We start from the raw sequence: 22,404 nt of genomic DNA, 5'->3' as shown, positions 1-22,404 counted from the left end.
CAAACAAAAGAAGCTGAACTTTCTCCCTTCTTAAAACTGCCTCCCTTGCTTGGATTATTTGGTTTTTTGGTGTTGAGTTGTGTAAGTTCTTTATTCCTTTTGGATACGAACCCTTTATCGGATGTCATTTGCAAATCTCTTCTCCCACTCAGCAGGTTGTCTTTTAGTTTTACAGAAGACACAAACAGACATTTCTCCAAAGAAGACATACAGATGGCCAATAGACACATGAAAAGATGCTCAACATCACCCAATATCAGGAAAATGCAAATCAAAGCCACAATGAGCTATCACCTCACACCTGTCAGAACGGCTAAAATCAACGACACAAGAGGATGTGGTGGATGCGGAGAAAGGGAAACGCTTGTGCCCTGTTGGTGGGAACACAGATTGGTGTAGCCGCTCTGGAAAACAGTACGGAGGTTCCTGAAAAAAATTTAAAAAAGAACTAGCCTACGACCCAGTATTCACACTACTGGGTGTTTATTTACCCAATGAATTCAAAAGGGTACATGCACCCCTATGTTTATTGCAGCATTATTTACAATAGACAAATTATAGAAGCAGCCCGAGTGTCCACCAGTGGATGAATGGATAAAGAAGAAGTGATACACACACACACAATGGAATATTATTCAGCTTATTATTCAGCTCTAAAAAAGAAAGAAATCTTGCCATTTGCAATGACAAGGATAGATCTAGAGAGCATAATGCTAAGCAAAATAAGTCAGTCAGATAAGGACAAATAGCATGGAATTTAAGAAACAAATGAACAAAGGGAGAAAAAAGAGAAACCAAAAAACAACTCTTAACTACAGAGAACAAACTGGTGGTGACCAGCGGGGATGGGGGCAGGGGGACGGGTGAAACAGGTGATGGGGATGAAGAAGACACTTATCATGATGAGCACCAAGTAACGTATGGAATTTTTTTTTAAAGATTTTATTTATTTATTCATGAGAGACCGAGGGGGGGAGAGAGAGAGAGAGAGAGAGAGAGAAGCAGAGGGAGAAGCAGGCTTCCCGCTGAGCAGGGAGCCCGATGCGGGACTCGATCCCAGGACCCTGGGATCATGACCTGAACCGAACGCAGACGCTTAACCATCCGAGCCACCCAGGCGCCCACGTATGGAATTTTTGAATCACACATACACCCCAAAACTGCCTCCCTTGCCCCAATCTCCCCACCAGCAAGGATGAGCCTGCCCTCCACCTCTTCATCAAACTCTTGATAAAGTCTCCCACATTCGACTCACTCCCTCACCTTTCAACTCCTCACTACTCAGCCTGCAGTAATGAAACAAACGTGACAAATATTTATTTAGCATCTGCCATGTGCAAGAATGAGGACACAGAATGAGGCACGGCCCGTGGTTTCAGAGAGTTCTCAGTCTAGCCCTGGGGACAGGCACAGTAAGGGGGCTGTGCAAACTCTAATACAGATTAAAATCCACCGCCATGGCCAGAGAAGGGCAGAGGAACTCACAGGGTGCAGTGAGGGAGGGCTCACGAGAGACGTCCTGGAGGAGGGGATGCGCGAGCCGTGTCTTCCAGCCAGGAATGACAAGGAACTTTTTTTTTTTTTTTTAATTTTATCTATTTATTTGAGAGAGAGAAAGCAAGAGCGATAACAGAGGGAGAAGGAGAAGCAGACTCGCCACTGACTGAGCAGGGAGCCCGATGCGGGCCTCGATCCCAGGACCCTGAGATCATGACCCGAGCCAAAGGCAAACGCTTAACCAACTGAGCTACCCAGGCACCCCGACAAGGAACATTTGAATGCACAAGTCCCAATTCAGGAATATAAAAATCAGTGACTCCTTTTTACTTTCATTTAAAATGAAAATGGATTTATTACCACCTGTGAAAAATGTCATGTAACTATTTAGATTACTCACTTTATTGAAAAAATTTCAATAAGAAACTTGGCACACTGGTTTTCACCAACTAAACGGTTATCATCCTGGCACACCAGAAATGCTGGCAGGTAGGCAGGCCAGAGGGACTCTATTGGCCAGGGATTTTCATCCCTGTCGTAGAGGATTTTTTTTTAAGATTTATGTATTTATTTGAGAGAGAGAGAGAGCGTGAGCAGGGGCAGGGGTAGAGGGAGAAAGAGAAACCTCAGCGGGGAGCCCGATGCAGGGCTCAATCCCAGGACCCTGAGATCATGACCTGAGCAGAAATCAAGAGCCAGCCGCTCAACCAAGTGAGCCCCCTCCCCCTCCCGCCACCGGGTGCCCTCTGTCATAGAGGATTTGAGAGAACAGAAGGGCAGTGTAGGCCGGGTTGAGAGTGTGAGCAAAAAGGGCATGGAGAAACACCATGTGGGAGAAGAGGAATAACAAATAATTCGTTTAGTAGGCAGTGAGGTTGGGAAAGTGAACCAAAAGGCTGAAAGAGGCCTTATTTCCCTAGCCAGGCCCTTGGTAGTTGTCCTGAGAACAGCAGGGAGCCATTGAGGGTTACTGACCAAGAGAGGGTTTGTCACTTTAGTAGCTAGTGTCAGGGGAGGGTTGCTCCACCCCTGGTTAGCCCTGGAGCCCTAGATACCTCTCTCCCTGAGGCTTGTGGCCCCTGTGTAGTATCCACTATCCTTAAGTTGTCAGGTATGGGCGGGGGGTGGAGGGGGTCTAAAGATTGGGGCTCAGAAGGAAAAGTTGTCCCTGCTGCCCTCAGTCCCCAGCCCGCCAGCGCCGGGCTGAATGTAATTGTCCTCGATGAAGCCGTCGTCCTCCTCTTCACCCACGTCCGGGCAGACCCCCTTCCCCGTCCTGGGCAGCGGGCGGTGCTGGTAGCTGGCCCGGTATTTGCGGCAGAGGTGGCATTTGGCAGCAAGAGCAATGAGGAGAGAGAGGACCACAGCCCCCAGCACGACCCCTACCAGCACAGGCCATGCCCGGGCCCCAGTGCCCGGTCCAGGGGACACGGCTGATGACTCTGGGAGCTCTGAGGGCCCCACGGTGGCTGCAGAGGAAGGGACAGAATTATGGATGGGGCCCCAGATGGGTTCCCTGGGGAAACCAAAAGGTGTGGGGACAGGGTCCTTCCCCCAACCCCCCCTCCTTGGCCTCCTTCCCAAACTCACTTTGGTTTGCCCCATTCATGGAGGGGCCTGAAGACGCCGGTGAGCCTGGGCTTCAGCCAGAAGATCTTGAGCTCCACAGAAACCCCCAGATGCCAGGCAGCCCTGGAGGCCAGAGTCCTAGAACATACACACACAAGTGGGTGTCCGGGGAGCACAGGTGCACATTCCCCGGGCAGATGCACGGCCATGTTAGGGCGTTGCACAAACTCTGGACGCTGGACAATTGACCATAACCGGTTGTGCACAAAAGAGAAATGAGCTGTGTACCTGGAAATTGGCTATCTGTAAGGGAACACTGTGGGGTCCGGTTCTGCAAGCCCCTGAAAAAAATGCGGGAACTTACTCAATACTGTGTCTGATTTAGGCACGAGGCAATGGGCTCACAGACCCCTCTAATGTGGGTATCAACATTATCCCCTCTCTGCAGATGAGGACTCTGAGGCCCAGAGGGTGAACTAACTCAGCCGAAGTCCCAGGACTTGAACCCAGGTCTCTGGAACCAGGGCCCAGAGCCCAGTCTGCTACATGGCTTGGTAGGCTGAGGATGGGAAGGGGGGCAGAGGCGGTTCTGGCTCCCAGGGGGTGGACAACAGCAATCTCTCAGAGCGATTCATTAGAACCAAAGTAGAGACCGCATGTGGAGGAGAGTGCCAGTCCCTACCCGGGCAGGGGGCCCCACTCCTCCTCGGTCAGGAGCTCCTGCTACCCCACCTCGACCCTCAGCTCTTCAGACACATCGCTTGTCCATCGACCTCCGTCTGCCCCCAGAGGGAGGCAGCATTCAGGGAGTAGCCAAACGCAGATCACCCGGATCAGGAAATGAGCTGGAGAAGAACCCCCTCGGGCTAGGGAGGAGCAAGAGGAGGAGCACCTGAATTAAGGCACTATGGGGAGGAAGATCATCTAGGCTTGGGAACACCAGGAGGAGAAACGCCTGAGTCAGAGGAATGTCTGCGGGAGCAACACCTGAATCTGAAGAGTATCGAGGGGAAGAGCGCCTAGGTTAGGGAAGTACCTGTCAGAGGGATGGCTAGGACTGGGGATTATCTGCGGGCGGAGCACCTGAATCAGAGGAGTACCTGCGGAGCAGTATCCAGGCTAGGAAAGCCCTTAGGAGAGATGCATCTATCTAGGGGAGTACCTCGCAAACTCTTTAATACTGACATCTTCATGAAACCCTCCCTCCTCTCCTCCAACCTGTCACTAAGCCCCATCAGTTCTTCCTGGAACTAAATATCTCTGCAATGGCTCTGCCCCTCCCCCGCACCCCACTGGCCACTGCCCCAGCCAAGCCACCTTCATCTTATTCCTCGACTCCTACATGATCTCCTAATCCGTCTTTCCCCACCTCCAGTCCATTCCCCAGAGTGATGGGCCTAAAGCCCAAATCTGACCCCATTACTCCTAAAAATTCTTCCAGAGCTCCCCAGGCCCTCAGGGCTGCACGGAGATTCCTCAGCATGTTCTTCCAGTCCCCACAGCCCAGCACATGGGCCTCGGGCCAAACTAGGCCTCCTGTCCACAGTCCCTCCCCCGTGCCACACACACACACACACACACACACACACACACACACACACACCCCTCCCCCAGCTCACCTTCCCTCTTGTTCCCCAGCCACCCCTTCCTCAGGATTTCGAGTTCCCTATCCCTCCAGGTGAAATCACACCATATCTGCCTGTGAGGTTGTCCCAGGACCCCCTTGGAGGACCCCTTCCCTGGCCTACACAGTCAACTATCCAGCAGAAGTGGCCAATTACTAGATGGGCAGCTGCCTGGGGCCAATGCCTGGGCTCGTTAATGTGTGCCCTGGTGCTGGCAGAGAGCTTGATGCTCCGGGCGGGTAAGAGAGGAGGATGGGGGAGCCGGAGAGTGAAGGGGGGGGCATCAGAAAGGAGAGCTCAATCACTCATTCACTCACTGGGTGCCTACTCCGGGCCCCAATAGGCACTGGATCCTCAGAAAATCAGATTTTAATTGGAAATGAATTGTATTCAAACTGATGTCTCTAAGGTTTTACTCCTACTCCTTTCCTGCCTGCCCTTTCCCTGTGAATTCTTCTCAAGGACACACACCCCCCACACGCTGTCACCCTACCCCCACAGGTCACATCTCTTCCACCGACAAACACACACCCTCTGATCTCACAGACATACGCACCCCACCCTGAGTTGGGGCTCCTTTTAAAGCTCCCAGGAGCTTAAGGATCTGTGGGATCCCCCTCCCAGGCCCCCCAATGTCTTCCCCTCTGCTCCCCACCTGCAGGAACTGTGCACAGTCCAAGGAGGAAGCTTCTGGCTGGGGCGGGCAGAACCTGGACAGGTGGGTGGGCCGGCGCTGCCGCTTGACTCACCTGGGGACGCCGCAGGCAGGCGGGGCCTGATCCGCAGGTGAGGGCGGAGGGCCGGGCAAGCAGGCAACGCCTCCAGTCAGGAGGACTAAGTACACTTCTTGCCTAGGTTTCGCGGTGAACCTTCTGGCGCAGGCCCCACCCCCACCCCAGAGCCGCGTGGGAAGTCGGGCGGGCTTGCGGCTGGGATCCAGAGAGGGGTCCCGGAAGCCCTAGAAGGGGCAGGCGGACATCTCAGCAGGCAACTGCTCTGGCTAAGGGCCCTGATAAGCTAGTGAATTTCCCATGACAGGGACAAAGTCCAGAGTTGAAGCGGCAGTTTTGCAGGCCCTGGAAGGCAGTGGGCCGGAACTGGAGGGGAGGAAGAGAGAGTTCTTCCCGGGCAAAGCCGCAGGGACCAAGGACACTCAAAATTGCCTGCAAAAATGTTTGTGAGCCCTCGCTGGGGGGGGGGGGGGAGATGTGGAGGTCAATGGGGAGTGTATCTGTGCCCTTGGGGGTTTATTGTAGGCTTCTAGCCTTCATCTGGATCTCAAGGATCCTGGTAGCCCACAGAGCTAAGCTCTGAACCTTTCCCTATTGCCTTACTCCTCTTCCCCAGGCCTAGTGCCTCCTTGCTCTTTAAGCCCCAGCTCAGGAGTCACCTTCCAAGAGCATTTGGTCCTCCCGGACTAGCCCCGCCTTCCCCCTGCAAGCTCCACCTTCTAGCCCAGAACACCCTCCGAGCTGACCTCCCGCCTTCCCGCTGGAGTTTTACAGTGGGGCCAGGTTCTGACAGCAAGCCCCTGACACAGGGCAGGTTCTCAGTAAATATTGAAAGGAGGAAGTGTTATGAACTAAGCCATACACGCACAAGAATTCACAGGGAGCCGCAGGGTACAGCCTGAGCAAGGGCTGCCCCCAGGGCTTGTCAGTGCGGGCCCCGGTAGAACCTGCAAGACCTTGACTATCTTAGCATGGAGTTGAACTCCTACTGCCAATGGCCCCTTCCGAACTCCCCTGCCTTGCCCGTCACCTACCCCGCACACTGCGCCAGCCACATCAAACAGTTCTCTATTCCTAGGACCCAGCATGCTCGCCCCTCCTAGGCTCTGCATGTGCCCTTCCTGGGACCCCAACCCTTCCCTCCAGCCCCGTCCCCCACCTGTCCATCTCCCACCCGGCTGATCATTCCTCCCAGGCCAATTCATCACTCAGGCCCCAACTCCAGTGCCTCTTTACCTAGACCAGCCCTCCCTGACATGCCCTTGTCTGGGTCCCTCCTCCCCTCCTCTGTGCCCCGAAGACCCTGGCCCTTCTCCCAGCTAGCCCTGACCGCACAGTATTGTGATTTTCTCTTCATTTGGCACAGTCCCCTATGAGCCAGTAAACTCTGGGGCAAGGGTCTGTGTCTGTCTTGTTCCTCTCCATATCCCCAATATCTAAAATGTCAGTAATAAATGCTCCTGAAATAAATGAATGAGAGGAAAGTGAATAGTATCCCAGATGGGGCAGTGAGGAACCAAGGAAGGTTTGGGGTCTTGCTTTGATTTTGAATCAAGGACATGATCATAGGATTCAAAAGCTATTCATTGAACACCTAACAGTTCCAGGAGCTGTGCTGATTCTTTTTTTAATTGAGGTATTCATATAACATAACCTGATTCACGCAATTCACCATTTTAGCCATTTTCAGGGCACAGTTCAGGGGCATTTAGTACATTCGGAACATTGTGCAAACATCCCTCTATCTAGTCTAAAACACTAGCATCACACTGCCTGGGTACCCCAACCCGTTAAGTAGTCACTCCCCGGTTCCTCCCTCCTCCAGCCCCCAGCGACCACTAATCTGCTTTCTGTTTCTGTGGATTTCCTATTCTGGGTATTTCATACAAACCTAATCATATTTGTGCTATATTTTTAATGAACGATTTCATTTAAACCTCATAACTATATTATGAAATACATGTTAATTATCCCTTTAACAGATGATGAAAATAAGGCCCTGAGAAGGTAATGTGCAGGAAGTTCCATAGAAGAAAACAAGTAAAGGTCTGCACATCCATCAGTCATTTATTCAATGAATACTTATTGAACACCCATCACAGAGCCACTACCAGCCCATACAACACGCATTGCAAAACAGCAGAAGGCAACCTGCTGGATGCCCCCAGTGCATAGAGAGCAGAGAACAGGCTGTATGTCAGCACCTGCCCCTCAGCCAGAAGCTCTGATGCAGTGAACAACCCTTACAACCTTCCATGGCAGCCCTGGCAACCATGTGGTAAGCTCAGTGCTAGCTAGCACTGGGGACAGAGTTCCCCCGACCATACAGCTTTCGTTCTGGTTGGGAAGGCAGACAACGCACAAGTAAAGAAATTAATAAGATTAGTTCAGATAATGAGTGCTATGAAAAGTAAAGTAGCTTCATGTGACAGGGAGTTGTGGAGGTGGCTGCTACTCTACATCAGATAGTCAAAAAAAGAGGGGACTCACGGACGAGGGAATATTTGAGCTGAGATCTGACTAAGGGTAGGATAGCAATCATGCCAATATCTGGGGGAAGAGCATTCCAGAAAGAGGGAACAACAAGAACACAGACCAAGGGATGAGAGCACTCTGGCTCATCCAAGCAACAGAAAAGAGGCCAGCTGGAGGGAGACAAGTCAGTGGGGAGGGGTGGGAGGGGCTGTGGGAGGGGCCTGTGGGACCAGCTCCCGTGGGGCCCTATCCTTCCCTCCCTCGTGAGAGGGGCTGGCCTTCTTTCACTCTGTGTGAAGGGTGGACTAGAGGAGGCCAGGGCTGAAGCAGGGAGACCATTTGGGAGGCTGTTGCTATCATCCACAAGAGAGGGAATGTGGCATCCATCAGTCAGGTGGAAATGAGAAGAAGTGCTCAGACTCTAGACATATTCTGAAGGTAAAGCCAACATGATTTTCTGACTGGATGTGAGGTTTGAGAAAACAAAAAAAGGAACCAAGAATCCCTCCAGAGTTTTGAGCGAGCAACTAGTAGGATGGAGTCGTCATTTACTGAAATGAGAAGACTCTGAAAGGGGCAGATTTGGGAGGGCAGTCGGACCCCAGTTGTGGACATGTTAGTTGTGAGATGCCTGTGGGGCATCCAGGTAGCATCCTAAGTACGCAGTACCATAAACTAGCCTGAATGCAGCAGGAAGGGAAGAGCTAGACATCTAAGTTTGAGAACCAGTAAAATGTGGATGATTTTTAAAGCCAATCATCTAGATGAGATGCCACAAAGGAAATGTAGAAAGAGAAGAGGGCCGAGCCTTGGAGCTTGCCAGAAGCAGAGGTTGGGGAGGGGAGGAGAAGCAGAGGAAAGGAGGCCAGGACTAGCCAGCGTGGTAGGAGGCAGACACACCAGAGAGTTGTTTGGGAGGCCAGGGAAGCAAGCGTTTGAAGGGCGAGGGCTTGGTTAGCTATGGCAGATGCCGATGGTAGGTCAGCTAAGCTACGGACTGAAAATTGACTTTGAAATCGGCCATGTGGAGGTCCCTGGCAGCCTTGACAAGAGCAGTTTCACGTGTGGTGGGGATAAATGCCTGACGGGGCATGGTGTGCGATGTATGAGCGATGCCCGAGCATGGGAACAGAGGCAGTGAAGGCAACTCCATCAAGAAATTTTGTTGTAAAAGGAAGAGAGAAGCAGGGCAGACTTTGGAGAAAGGTGTAGGATCCAGGGAGGATTTTTTTTTAAGGCTAGGAACTTTTAGACCATCTGTGTCTGCTGATAGAAATAATCCAGGAGAGAGAGAAATTGATGACACAGAGAGAAGAGACAATGGGAGTGTGAGTCCTTAAGGCATCAAGGGGCATGGGGTCAAGTGCACAGGCGGAGGGTTGGCATTGGACAGGAGCAGGGAGACTCCCTCTGACGAAAGTGGAGTATACAGGTGAAATGATGGGAGCCTTAGGGAGTTTTCTTCTGGTGGCTTCTGTTTTTCCAGAGAAACAGGAAGCAATGGCATCAGCTCATGGTGAAGAGTGGGGGAGGGGGGTGTTGGTATGGGGATTCTAGAAGATGTGAATTCTTCATCCTGGGGTTTGGGAGAGAGAATGGTCTGGCCAGGTTTGGGGATTTGCCTGGCAAATCGAATAAAACCAGAGAGGGGCAAGGGAGCTGAGCTGTGGGCAAGGGAATGTTTGCCACGCTGACCCATGCATTCTGGGTGGGGTAAAGAGGACGTCAGGACCAGGTGCAGGAGGTGTGAGGGGCCCGAAAAAGTGGCAGGATGGATGGATTTTCGGAGCCATTGCTGGTTGTGCCAGAGAGAGTAGGTTGGAAAAATAAGAGGTGGTCAGCAGATGGTGGCATATGGAAATGGAGGTTACCCAGGGGATGCAGTTCTTGATACAGACATGCCCTATGAGATGAACCATGGGGTGGTGCTGAGACGGGGGTCTACAGACCGATGATGGTCTTACTATGCCCTGAAGCGTGTTAACTCCACCTGCTAATCAGAGGACTAAAGAAAACATGCTAATAGCTCTATTAGTAAATGGAAGAGACAGGATTCAAACCCAGGTCTTCTGACTATAAGTCAAGCACCTTTCCAGTTATATCCCAACTATATCCCTCTTCTGTGAGTAAAACTTACCATCAAGGGGTTCGGTTTCTCACAATCATTTGCAGTGACAGACAGTAGTCACTTCAAAGATTTGATTATATCTCCCAAAGGAAATGGAGGGAGCTGCTAATAGAAGAACAGGGAGTGGATGCTGAGCAAGCAAAGAACAAGGTGTCCTGGACACCTGGGTGGCTCAGTCGGTTAAATGTCTGCCTTCAGCTCGGGTCATGATCCCAGGGTCCTGGGATCGAGTCCCACATCGGGCTCCCTGCTCAGCAAGGAGTCTGCTTCTCCCTCTCCCTCTGCCTGCCGCTCCCCCTACTTGTGCTCTCTCTCTGACAAATAAATAAATAAAATCTTAAAAAAAAAAAAAAAGAACAAGGTGTCCTGCTCCCCACCTTGCACCCACTCCCTTCTCCATCTGGCCCAACCCCTCCCTGGGGCAGCCCCGGGGGTCTTAGCCTCAGGTGGTTGTGGTCCCCTTTTGAGAAGTTGAGGAGAGCAGGAAAATGCTTGTGAACACAGTCACAAATACGCTCGCAGGTCAGCATGGAGTAGGTGCTCAGTAAAAACTTATCAGATGGGTGATAGGCTTTTATCATTTGGAATTCCGGGGGGCTCACCTGCTCTTTCCAGGTTAAGAACTGGTGTTAACCCTTTGCAGTCTGTATGCAGGAAGCTCTGTTCTGTTGTAAACAGATGGCCCCTTAAAATAGGTAGAGGACCCCTCCTTCTTGCAAGCCACTGGAGGGTGGCTGCCTGCTTCCAAGTCCCAGTCACGGACAGCCTCCCAGAGGTGGAGTCAACACCTCCTTAGGACCACCGGACATTCTTCCTCCACCGTTCAACCCCCACGGTCCCTGGAGGCTGGCCTGTCCCCACTCCTGGTCTGCCAGCGCTGACCTCCTGGACATGCCCCAGCATTCGGAGTGTCGCTGATGTAGCCCCAGTGGGGAGTGGGCCTGAAGCTCAGTGAAACAAATCCCCTGAACTGCTCATCACCCAGAAGTCACACTTCACTGAGGTAAGCTCAAAGGATATATCCCAGTGGAGCTTCCCAGACCCAGACCTGAGACTAGGGAAACACGGGAGATGGAAGCTTCCAGTGTTTCCTCACTTCCTCAAGGAGGACAAACCTGTCCAGGGCCACAGTATTCCCAGAAGTTCTGAAAGAAGAGCTTACCAAGCTTCTTCTAGCCCCAACCACACCACCCTGAAATTCCAGTATAATTTCCTCAGATGGTTGCCGCGTCAGTCCAACAGCCAGGTTCATGGGACAACTTCTTCCCAAGCTGCCAGCTCCATCTTGCCACGTTGGATATATAATTAGAGATCAAACGTGCCCAGTGTCATGAGGTAGCAGTCTGTAGCCCCCCATGATCAGTTATCTCTGGAGTAACTGGGTCCAGGAGGACAGAGCTCAGCAGACCTGGCAGGGGACGACCCCACCCTCTCCTGAGGGATGACATGCCCAGGCAAGTGGCCAAGGGGGGCAGACCAGCTGGACAGAGTGGCCCCATCATGCTGCACCCACCCAGCCCTGCCTCCCCCACTTCCCAGGCAATGGGAGCAATCATCTCTCTCCCACATTCTTGCTTTCTTGTGGGGCTCTGGTAAGAGAGGGGAAAGGGGGGAAGTTGGTGCCCACCTGTGAGTTCCCGGGAGTGCTGGGGCCGTTCCCATGTGGAAATGCTCTGGTGGCAGGTGCCACTTACAGCTGAAAGGAGGCATGTCTCGGCACGGGGGCAGGGAGCCCTCACCCTGGTGGTGGTGTGCTAGCAACCCATCCTCAGGGAAGCAGGCGGCAAGGATGGAGTTGGCAGAGCACCAGCGTGCCTCCCGGGGAAAAGGGTCTCAAGAAAAGAGTGGGAGTTGGGGCCCTGTCTTCAGACAGTTCCGTGTCATTCCCGTGTCACCAGCAATGGATCACAGGAGCTCATGGACTTGTGCTGTCATTACCTCTTCTCCTCAAACAATATTTGACGTGAGATGGGACAAGTAGGAAGCACCCCCTTCGTTCACCCGGGGTTGACGTGCGGCTGTGACCTCTGGTGGCAGCTTGCTCTCATCAAATATGCTTTGTATTCTGAGGAGGCCTGCTATTGTTTGAGGCAGAAGGACAACGAGTCATTTGTGTGGTGTGCTATTGGCTCTAGGATTTCAGGGTGGCAGGGGTGAAGCAAGGTCCTGGTGGACCTTCAAGGCCCCACATCTGTTGGGTCTCCACATGACCCAGCATGGCAGGCACGGAACTCACTTTCCCAGAGGAAAACCTCTAATGCTTTCAGAGTGCATGTGGGTTGGCTTCCTTAAATCATTTTTAAGAGTTTGGGGGATGACACATGTCGATGGTAGCAGCCCCCCAGGGACTGCGGGCAGAGACTTGAAGCTGCTTGCCCTCCAGAAGGACGGTCTAGCCCGCCTCATTCACAGTGAAGCTCTCTGGCAGGGAAGCAGATGGTCCGGGGTCCGAGCTGAGCTCCAGCACTTAGCTGCCTTTAAGAAGCATGCATGTCCTCACCTGTACCATGCGGAAAATAATAATGAAACCTCAAAGGCAGAGAGCCCTCGAGAAGGCATCAGCACCCTTTCCCGGCACCTGTAAATGTTCAGTAACTGTTAGTCATGGTGATGGAGGTTTGTTCTACGTAAGGCTCCTGCTTGTGTTACTGGGTCATTTTCATTTGGACCAAGGTCAATAAACACCTGTTGTGTTTGAAGTAAGTCCTGAGCTTTGAACTGTCTGAACCCTCCTGTGGGGTGTTCATTCCAGCTTCTGGCCTCCTAGGGTTTCTCGGGGCCAAATGGCCTTTGTCAAGCAGTTTGCATGAAAGGGACTTCATTCAAAGCCTTGTCGGATTAACTGGGGCTTCCTTTAAATAAGGGCTTGTTTTCAGAAGCTTTCTTTCTCCAACAAGGAGAAAGAATACAATGGATTCCAAGTAATCTGCGGTCCTCATCACAGCTTGTCACAAACACCTGGCACATCTTTTTAGCCCAGGGCGAAAACACACACACTCATTGGCTAACTCCAGGAACACAGCCTCAGCCTGATGTTCCAGAAGCATCTGCTGACAGACTTCCTCTCAAATATAGTTATTTCCTGGAAGAATAGCAAAAACTGGTTTTGAATTAACAGTATGGCTTTAGTTGCTACGGAAGTTAAGCCTTGTTACCAACAGCTGACCTAAAAAAATCTTAAAAGAATTACTTTCTTTTTTTTTTCTTCTTTGCTTATCAACATGACGAATGATTTATTGGTAAAGTCAATTTCAGGAAAAGACGGGGACTTAGGAATTGGGTGAACGTGTTGCTTATTTCAACCAAAAGAAAACTTCATCAGTTGTGTAGGCAACATTTTATTTGGTTTTTCAAAAAGCAACTGTGACCAAGAGGAGAGAGAGAAAAAGCACTTGTGGAATATATAAAGACACCAGCATTTGGGGTTGCACATAACAAAGAAATATCTTAAATACTTTTCAAAATATTCTAGGAGCCAATACACAAGGGCAGGCTTCAGGAGAAGACAAGAATGTGATGGGGCGGGGCCTATTGGGACCACCCATCTCCTTAACATCAGTGGGGAAAACAAAGCAGCATTCAACTTCACATACTGACTTTACACAGTTTGTATATAATAGCTTGACTGAAATCCAAGAAGCAAGGATGGAACTCTCACTGTTTATTTTGAAAAATAATTGCATGGACACCCAGGTAATCCACCCTTGTCTGGCAGGTTTCCTTGGGAGGAGTCTCTGTGACTTAGCAGAGGACTGATCTGACACATTCCTATGGCCTTGATGTCAATTTTGAGGGGCAATTTGGAGAGATTCACGTTCTTCACCCTCCGTGGACCCAGCCCTAAGTTTTGCCAATAGTTTTTTTGTGCATAATTTGCATAACAGTTTCACCCAGATGGGTCTCAATTCCACCACCATTTCTGCAAGAAGACTGGGAACTTGTTTACATAAAAAATTAAGTCGAATTCATGGGCATTTTCAAAGGAACCTGTAGCATGTTTCCACACAAATTTACATGCAGTCTAAAACCCTCAGGGCAGTTTAAGAAGCCACGTGGAACACCATGGAAGACTGGTGGGAGACCATGGAAGGGGCAGAAATTAGTGTGTGGTCTGAGTGACCTGTTAGGGGAGGGGAGGCTGGTGGGCCTTGGAGGGTTGGGCTTTTCTGTCCCCCTTGAACATGAGGGTCACTTGGACAACAGTGGGCCCAACCCATTGGGGTGACCATAGGAAATGGGCCCTTTACTTTCCTCAACTAAAAGTCAAGAAAATAATGCTTCAGTTGGTGAGCAGCTGAGCACTCCCTCCAAAGTGGTACTTAAGATCACAGCCAGACCTTCGCACTCCTGAGTTGTCTCATGTATAGCAGAATGCTTTTTACCTTTTCTCAAATCAAGGAAATAAATGTAAAGTATTGGACTCCCTTTATGTCACATGAATTTTATTTTATTCTCAAATATGGGTCAGAGATCAGAAAAATAGAAAAGGTAGACAGTGACAGTTCTCACTCCCAACCCCCTGCTCCCAGCTGCCTTATTCCTCTCACCCCAAGTACTTACTTTTATAAATTTCTGGTGTGTCTTTCCAGTTCCTCTATGCAAATACAAGCACTATGAATATACGTACATATTTTCTCCTTTCGTACCCAAAAGCCAACATACTGCACACGCTGTTCTGCAACTTATTTTTTCACTAATTAGTGTGTCTTGGAGAGCCTTATATAGACTTAGAGAGTTTCTTACAACCATTTTTACAGCCACAGAATATTCCATCATATGGCTACCTCAAAATTTATTTGACCAGTCCCCTGTTGACTGACACTTCGGTCTTTCCTAATCTTCTGCCATTACATATAGTGTTGCAAGGATAAGTTCCCAAGAATGTGAGTCAGAGAGTCAACGTATTTGTGGTTTTGACAGATATTCCCAAATCGCCCTCCCTGGGAGCTACATCAACATGCATTATATGCAACCATACCTATTTCCCCACAGCCTCATCAAGACTGTTTCTGCCAAGTTGGTAGATGAAAATGGTACTCAGGAAGAGTTTTACTTTGAATTATTCTTACTATAAGTAAGACCAAGCACATTTTCGTATTTTAAAGGACCATTTGTATTTACTTTCCTATAAACTGTTCATAATCATGGAATTGTGTGTTAACATGTTATCTTTTTTATAGTCTTTGCCCATTTATCTATTGGATTTTATGTGTTTTTATAGATTTCTAATCTGTGATACAAGTTACAAATTTTTTTAAGACTTATTTATTTATTTCAGAGAGAGAAAGAGCATGAGCGGGGGCAGGGGGGAAGACACAGAGAGAGAGAGGGAGACAAGCAGACTCCCCGCTGAGTGGGGAGCCCAACCTGGGGCTTGATCCCACGACCCTGAGATCATGACCTGAGCTGAAACCAAGAATCAGACACTTAACCAGCTGAGCTATCAGGCACCCTGAGTTACAAATATTTCTGACATTTGTCTCTTATTTTTGCCTTTCAGGTTTTTCTTACATACACTAAATTTGATTAACCTTTTTGTTTAAAGTTTGTGGCTTTTGAGGCCTAGTTAGAAAGGCTACCCAATCCAAAGTTAGAAGGAATGGGGCACCTGGGTGGCTCAGTCTTTAAGCATCTGCCTTCAGCTCAGGTCATGATCCCAGGGTCCTGGGATCAGGCCCCCGCATCGGGCTCCCTGCTCGGCGGGAAGCCTGCTTCTCCCTCTCCCACTCCCCCTGCTTGTGTTCCCTCTATCACTGTGTCTCTCTCTGTCAAATAGATAAATTCTTTAAAAAAAAAAAAGTTAGAAGGGAATTCACCCACATTTTCTTCTAGTTCTTTTGTGGGCTTGATTTTTAATGTTTAAATCTTAGACTCATTTGGCATTTATCTTTTTTTTTTTAAGATTTTATTGTTTATTTGAGAGGGAGAGAGAGAGCGCGCGCACCAGCGGTGGGGAGGGGCAGAGAGAAAGGGAGAGGGAGAAGCAGACTCCCTGTTGAGCAGGGAGACTGATGCGGGGCTCCATCCCAGGACCCTGGATCATGACCTAAGCCAAAGGCAGAAGCTTAACCGACTGAGCCACCCAGGCGCCCCGGGTATTTATCTTGATATATGTTGTACAGACCCAGCTTCATTTTTTACGGACAGCTGCCATTTGTTGCAACACCATTTATTAAGAAGACCAACTTCTCCTACTGATTTGAAATACCACTTTTTATCTACGCTAAATTCCTGTACGTATTTGGGTCCATTTCTGGATGTTCTCTTCCATTGGTCTATGTGTGGGCCAGTTCCATGTTGTTTTAATTACTGAGACTTTATATGTAATATGTTTAATGTTCTGGCAAATATTGCTGTGAAGTAAACCATCCCCAAAACTCAGTCATTTCAAATAAAATTCTTGTATTCTATCTCCCAGTCTCTGTAAGTCAGGAATTCCAGAAAGTCTTGGCTGGGTGGTTTTGGCTCATTGGGTTATCAGACAGTAACTATGACTGGAAAAATGTTGGAGGGGAAGAGCTGGAGCAGTTGGGGGCTGGCCTGTCATCTCTTTGTCATCATGTACCTTCAAGGTTTCTTTATGTGCTCTCTCTACATGAGCTAGTTTGGGCTTTCTCACAGCATGGCAGCTTCAGCAAGATGGGACTGTTTACATGGCAGCTCAGAGTGATGGTGTGGGCACTTCCAGGAACTAGAAGCTGCCTAGCCTTTCTCACCCACAGAGCATCACATCCTCTGCATTTGTTTGACTGCAAACAACGCAATCCTCTCCAAAGCCAAGAAGAGGAAACATGACCCCACCTCCCAGTGGGGCAAATGTCAAGGTCATATTGTAAGAAAAACACGTGGAATGGGAGATACTGTTGCGGCCAATTTGGGAAATACAATCTGATAGGGCTGGAACACCCTTCATCAATCTTCTATTTCAGAGTTTTCCTGACTATTCTTGCCAGGAGAAGTCTTTCAAGTAACCTTTTTAGAAATAGGATACTTGAGGTGAATTCACTGATAATCATGTGTTAACCTTTTATCATTTTCATAAAGTACATTTAGTTCTAATTATGGTCAAGCTCTCACTATCAGATATGATCCGTTTCTGAAAAATATGCTTTAAAAAAAATCAAACAATTGGGACGAATGTTGGGTTTGGCAAGGGAGAGGGTGGTTCTAAGATAAAAAGCATTGCCCTTGACCCATGTAGTAATGGATTAAAGTTGGAGACATCCTATGAACTCACATTTAGCTTAATATAAATACAAATTATTAAATATAGAAATACTTATGCACCAGTTGGCATAAACACATATATTTCCTTGCTCTGTCTGCTGGGAGGGCCTAGGAGTAATACCCCAGCAGCAATGAACGTACCTGGCACCCAGCTTCTGGTTTCTAATGCCATTCTCAAATAAAAGAAGGCACAGTTCCTCAGAAATGGTTGATTCTAGGACTAAACCAGGGAATATACATGATGAACCTGGAGCATCTTTTTTGTACCAGGAAAGAAGGAAGTGCTGAAGCACAAACAAACAGCAACAACAAGACCCTACGTTGGTGGGGATATGTCAAAGGAACGGAGGAGTCAACGGAAAGATCTCCCAATGACCCAAGATAGAACAATTCAAGCAATAAAATAAAGTAGCATTGGGTTATAACCCAAAGCATGGAAGAAATACCCGTGAGTCCATAGTGATATAAATAAATGCTTAACTAGATAAATGAGTGGAGGAGAAGAGAACATATCTCCCTTTCAGAAGAATTCTGAATAATTTATGTGAAGTTTCAAGGAGGGGGAGCATAAATCCCCCCCTCCTTAAGTGCGGGCTATGCATGGGGACTTCAGAGGGGACAGTGAAGAAAGGCAGGAAAAGAATAGTGACATTACAGTGGGAAAACCTGACCACTGCCACCTGAGCTAGGTGATCAGGGTCAATATCAACAGTGATTAACATGTTGATAGGATGTAGCTGTGATATGAAAGGATGAGAATAGCACTTTACCTCTATGGCCTTGTTCCCCAAAACCAGCAATCCCAGCCTAATCATGAGAAAAACATCTAGAGACAAATTCCTATAAAGGAACATCCTACAAAATACTTGATTAGTACTCCTCAAAATTGTCAAGGTCATCAAAAACAGGAAGTCGGAGAAACTGTCATGCCAGAGAAACTGACAGGCCAAGAAGAGGCTAAGGAGACATGGCAACTAAATGTAATGTGATATTGTGGATGGGATCCCAGAACAGAAAAAAGGCATAGGAAAAAACTGAGGAGACCCAAACAGACCATGGACTTTAGTTAATACTAATGTATCGATACTGGTTCATTACTTATGGAAAATATACTAATGTAAGATGTTAACAGGGGAAAGAAGGTGTGGCATATATGGGAACTCAGTGCTATCGTCTCCATTTTTCCATACATCTAAAACCGTTCTAAAAAATAAAATCTATTAAAAAAAAAAAAAAGCACTGCTCCTCCTTCTCAGGAGAATGAGATTCATAGCAGCCTGTGGGCTGTGGCTGTAGGCAGTGCCAGCACTGCCCATCATTCTGATACTGAGGAAACCCGGTCAGGCACCACCAGCCCCATCCCTGACTTCTTCACAGGGTCAGGTGAAAGGTCAGGTAGTCCCTTGATGTAAACCTAGGATGAGGGAAAGGATATTTTCCCCAGGACCTCCACTATCTGAAGTACAATCTTAGTGGAGCCCTGGCCAGCCAAGCCAATCCTCAACTCTAAGAGTGAGCTCCCACCCAGCCTCCTGCCCATGACTCAACATGGTCTGGGGCTCCCTCTTCCACCCCCCTTCCTTTCCTTCCTTGCTCCCCAACCTCCATTCACAGAAGAGAATGGAAGATGGAGGATGGTCCATCTTGGAGAAAAGCAGTCCTTGGCCCCAAATAAGCAAATACAACAGTCTCTCATGGTCTGGAGCACCTTGGGGTCAAGCAGGACACTTGTTGGTCATACTTGGCCACGGAGGCCAACACAGCCGACTAAACCCCCATCATTTTGGAGGACGTCTGTCCTTCCCACCACACCCCAAGAGAACTTAGAACCACTGTGTAGGAAAGACAGAATTCCACGCCGAGACAGTTTAAGAGTCTTGTGTTACAGTCAAGATGGAGATGGTAACAAATCAGAAAGGCCTGTGTTGGAAACGTCCGGTGCAGAGTCTTCATAATGTCCGCTCTTCGCAGAGATGCGGCATGTTCTGAACAGTAAGGGAAAAGAGGCACACCCTGATAGATGACCCTGTTGGACTTCTTGTTTCCTGTGGCCCTCACTTCCTTGCCACTCGCACAGCCACACCATAGACTCTGCCACACCCCAGAAATGCTATAACCCTCAAAACAAACTCAGATCTCACCTTTGACCCCAGCCACCTATCCCCCCAACTCTGTCTGTTACCCTACTAGATTAGCGCGACTCAAAATGTGGCTGGCTGCCCAGCACTCGTCAGAGAACTGTTACAAGGAGATAAGGGCAAAAAGCGAGAGTAAGCATTCAGAAACGTTTCTGTCAAGCTGCCATCACTGCAAGACATCCGAGCACGCGCCCCGTGGGCGCTTAGAGACGCCGTCACGTACGGACTCCACACAGGAAGCGGAAAGCGGGGAGAGCTGCCTATCGGGCATGCGCAGTAGGACCGCGCGATCTGAGAAGCTGCGTAGCCGACTCTGACTTCACCCTTGGAACAGTAGTTCTTGCTCCTCCTATAATTCACTCCTAGAGCAGAAACTCTTCTCTGAGAGAAACACCTCAAAGCTCAGGCATTCACCCCTTCCCTCTCGTTTCACTTCTTTCTCAACCCAACGTGGACCCCAGAGAGAACCTCCATGAATGTTCACACCATCCAGCGCATCGGCCCAAACGGTCTCCACCAGGAGTGAATCCACTTCTGATTCAAGCTGCTGATTGGTGCTGGAGTCCTGTGAGGGAACCACCCTTGGTGGGATGATGGAAACTGGAAATTCCCTCCAAGGAAGACCCAGCCCCTACCCATGCCTTTCCCTGTTACAACACAACAAACACACATTTATTTTTTGCTGAATATTTATTGAGAGCTGACTATTTGCAGTGTTGTCAATTATGGGCAGCTGTGGTCCCTGCCCACAAGGAGCTCATTGTCCAACAGGAGATATTGGCCAGGTAGTGCAAGGAAGTTGAAGCTTACGGAGAAGTACAGGACAGTAGTGGAGAGTATAGCTGGCACTGAAGAAGTACACACACGCTGTAGATGGGCATAGTGTGTGTGTGTGTGTGTGTGTGTGTAGAGGTGATCAGTGGGGGGAAGGGAGGTCAACTCTCTCCAGTCAAAATGGAAAAGACCGCTTCTGTTATCATTTTTCTCAGACTGAGTCATTACTAGCACATGCAGGAAAGAAAGTACCACAATCAGGGTTGTGCATTGTTATGGCCAAATCAGATCCTGTGGTTCTGAAGCTGTCATTCTGGAACTTGGATCTCCCCCCCCCCCACTACACACACACACAAAAGAAACATCATTCCAAAGGAACCTCAGTATGGGTCAGACATCACTACATGTGTCTCTAAATCATACACTGAGCCTCTAACAGGAACCCCAGTAAAACATGGGCCTTGCCCAGAGGAGTAAGTTGGTTCCCATTCTTTCAACAAATGCCCTGAAGCTTCAAGTCTTCAGGTTTCTGCCATGAAAGGGTCTCTGTTGCCTTTTAGGCTAAACATTCCAAAGCATGGTGTCTGCCCTTCTTGTGGTTGCAGCCCCAGCATGTGGCACAGGGTCTGGCCCACAGGAGGGGTGTGGAAAACATCTGCATGCAAGCACGGGTTCCTGGGAAGCTGCAGGCCTGTCCCCACCCTGGTTTCATTAACCTGTTCCTAGAGAAGGACTATGCTGTCTATGATCTGAATGTTTGTGTTCTCCCAGAATTCATGTTGAAATCCTCATGCCCAGTGTGATGTTAGGAGGTAGGGCTTTGGAGGTGATTGGGTCATAGGGGCAGAGCCTTCATGAATAAGATTAATACCTTTATTTAAAAAGGTCTGAGGGGCACCTGGGTGACTCACTCAGTCAAGCGTCTGCCTTCAGCTCAGGTCATGATCCCTGGGGTCCTGGGATCGAGCTTAGTGGGGAGTCTGCTTCTCCTTCGCCCTCTGCCCCACCACCTATTTGTGCTCTCCCACCCACCCTTGCTCTCTCGCGCTCTGGCTCTCACACTCTCTCTCAAATAAGTTTTTTAAAAGGTCCAAGAGAGGTCCCTTTCCGCTTCTGCCCGGTGAGGGCCCATGACCTGGAAGAGAGCCCTCACCTTGATCGTGTTGGCACCTGCTCTCCCAGTTTCTAGCCTCCTGAATGGTGAGAAATAAATGTTGTTTATAAGTCACCTAGTCAGTGGTATTTTGTTACGGCAGCCCAAAAAGCCCAAGAGAGACCACTTCTCCAAAAGCAGCAGCCCCAAATCTAGATCAGCTATGAAAAATACACAATGATTTTCAGTGTCACCAGAGGTGACACCATTGAGCAAACCCAGTGGGTCTTGATAGTTCCAAAAACACAGGTCCATTTTTCAGTCGCTATGGGCAAATGATAATTTCATTACCCATTCCTTTTTGGTCCAACTACAGCTTCTTACCAGTAACATTCCAATTATAGGTCCCTAAAATTTGGCATTTGGAAACTAAAAGTGGCACGTAGATTAGATTAAAATCCCAATCTCAGTGGCACTAAAATCTCTACTTCAGCATTCCACTAGGAAGCCTGGCAGCCCTGAAACCACTGACAGCTGGGTGGCACTGGGTCGCACAGCACGCCCGAATACACCCACAGACTGGCAGCTGGAATTCCCACTATTTGCAGGAAGGCGGCTTTCTCCACAGTGAATTATCAGCCTTGTGCGGAGCTGGTCATGCTGCTATTCCCGTTCTTGAAAAAAAAAATCATCTTTGGTCACCTCATTATGAACTTAGTTTGTTTGGGGGGTTCAAGGGTTGATCTTACAATGTGTAGAGCTGCATATTTTCATGAGCATTCTTTCAACTATGACCTTCCCAGTGACTGAGACTCTAAGATACGCATTATGGCTTTAAGTATTCCTATCGCAACAGCAGATCCATGTACAACCCACTCAGAATGTGTTTGTGCAGTGATATTTCATTTGTGGCATGCTGTTTGTAAACCCATGCTATGTATATTACTTGCAACAGTGCTCCCTTGGGCAGCACATACACTGAATTACTTGCAACATAGTCTCAAGGTACATAAAAATACACTTTTATGCTTATAGGAGATTGTTGTATAATACACGTCTCTGTATACGAGCTCTGAAGGATTCGCTCTATATTTATCTACAGATCATTACTGCTGGGTGTTTCCCAGCTGAAAAAGCAGGGAGGGCA

General features: G+C 48.9%; 1 protein-coding gene across 4 annotated transcripts; it reads right to left on the bottom strand.

The window, feature by feature from the left end:
• Positions 1–1,267: 1,267 nt before the first annotated feature.
• Positions 1,268–5,784, bottom strand: CUNH1orf210 (chromosome unknown C1orf210 homolog). 4 transcript variants are annotated; one of them, XM_073903591.1, is made up of 4 exons: positions 5,441–5,784; positions 3,355–3,407; positions 3,088–3,204; positions 1,268–2,966 (listed from the first exon to the last, which is right to left on the bottom strand). In XM_073903591.1, the coding sequence occupies exons 3-4, from the start codon at positions 3,104–3,106 to the stop codon at positions 2,647–2,649; spliced, it is 339 nt and encodes a 112-aa protein (XP_073759692.1). In that variant the 5' UTR covers positions 3,107–3,204; positions 3,355–3,407; positions 5,441–5,784; the 3' UTR covers positions 1,268–2,646. The 4 variants fall into 4 exon arrangements, with proteins under 4 accessions (XP_073759692.1, XP_073759691.1, XP_073759693.1 ...); XM_073903590.1 differs by lacking the exon at positions 5,441–5,784 and adding an exon at positions 5,347–5,414; XM_073903592.1 differs by lacking the exon at positions 3,355–3,407.
• Between the last annotated feature and the right edge of the window lie 16,620 nt (positions 5,785–22,404).

Source organism: Callorhinus ursinus, unplaced genomic scaffold (genome assembly GCF_003265705.2).
Source record: "Callorhinus ursinus isolate GAN/ISIS: 27379988/994484 unplaced genomic scaffold, GSC_fseal_2.0 scaffold18, whole genome shotgun sequence".
NCBI classification, from domain to species: Eukaryota; Metazoa; Chordata; class Mammalia; order Carnivora; family Otariidae; genus Callorhinus; species Callorhinus ursinus.
The sequence above is the reverse complement of the archived record's forward strand: the minus strand, read 5'-3'. Positions and strand labels throughout refer to the sequence as shown.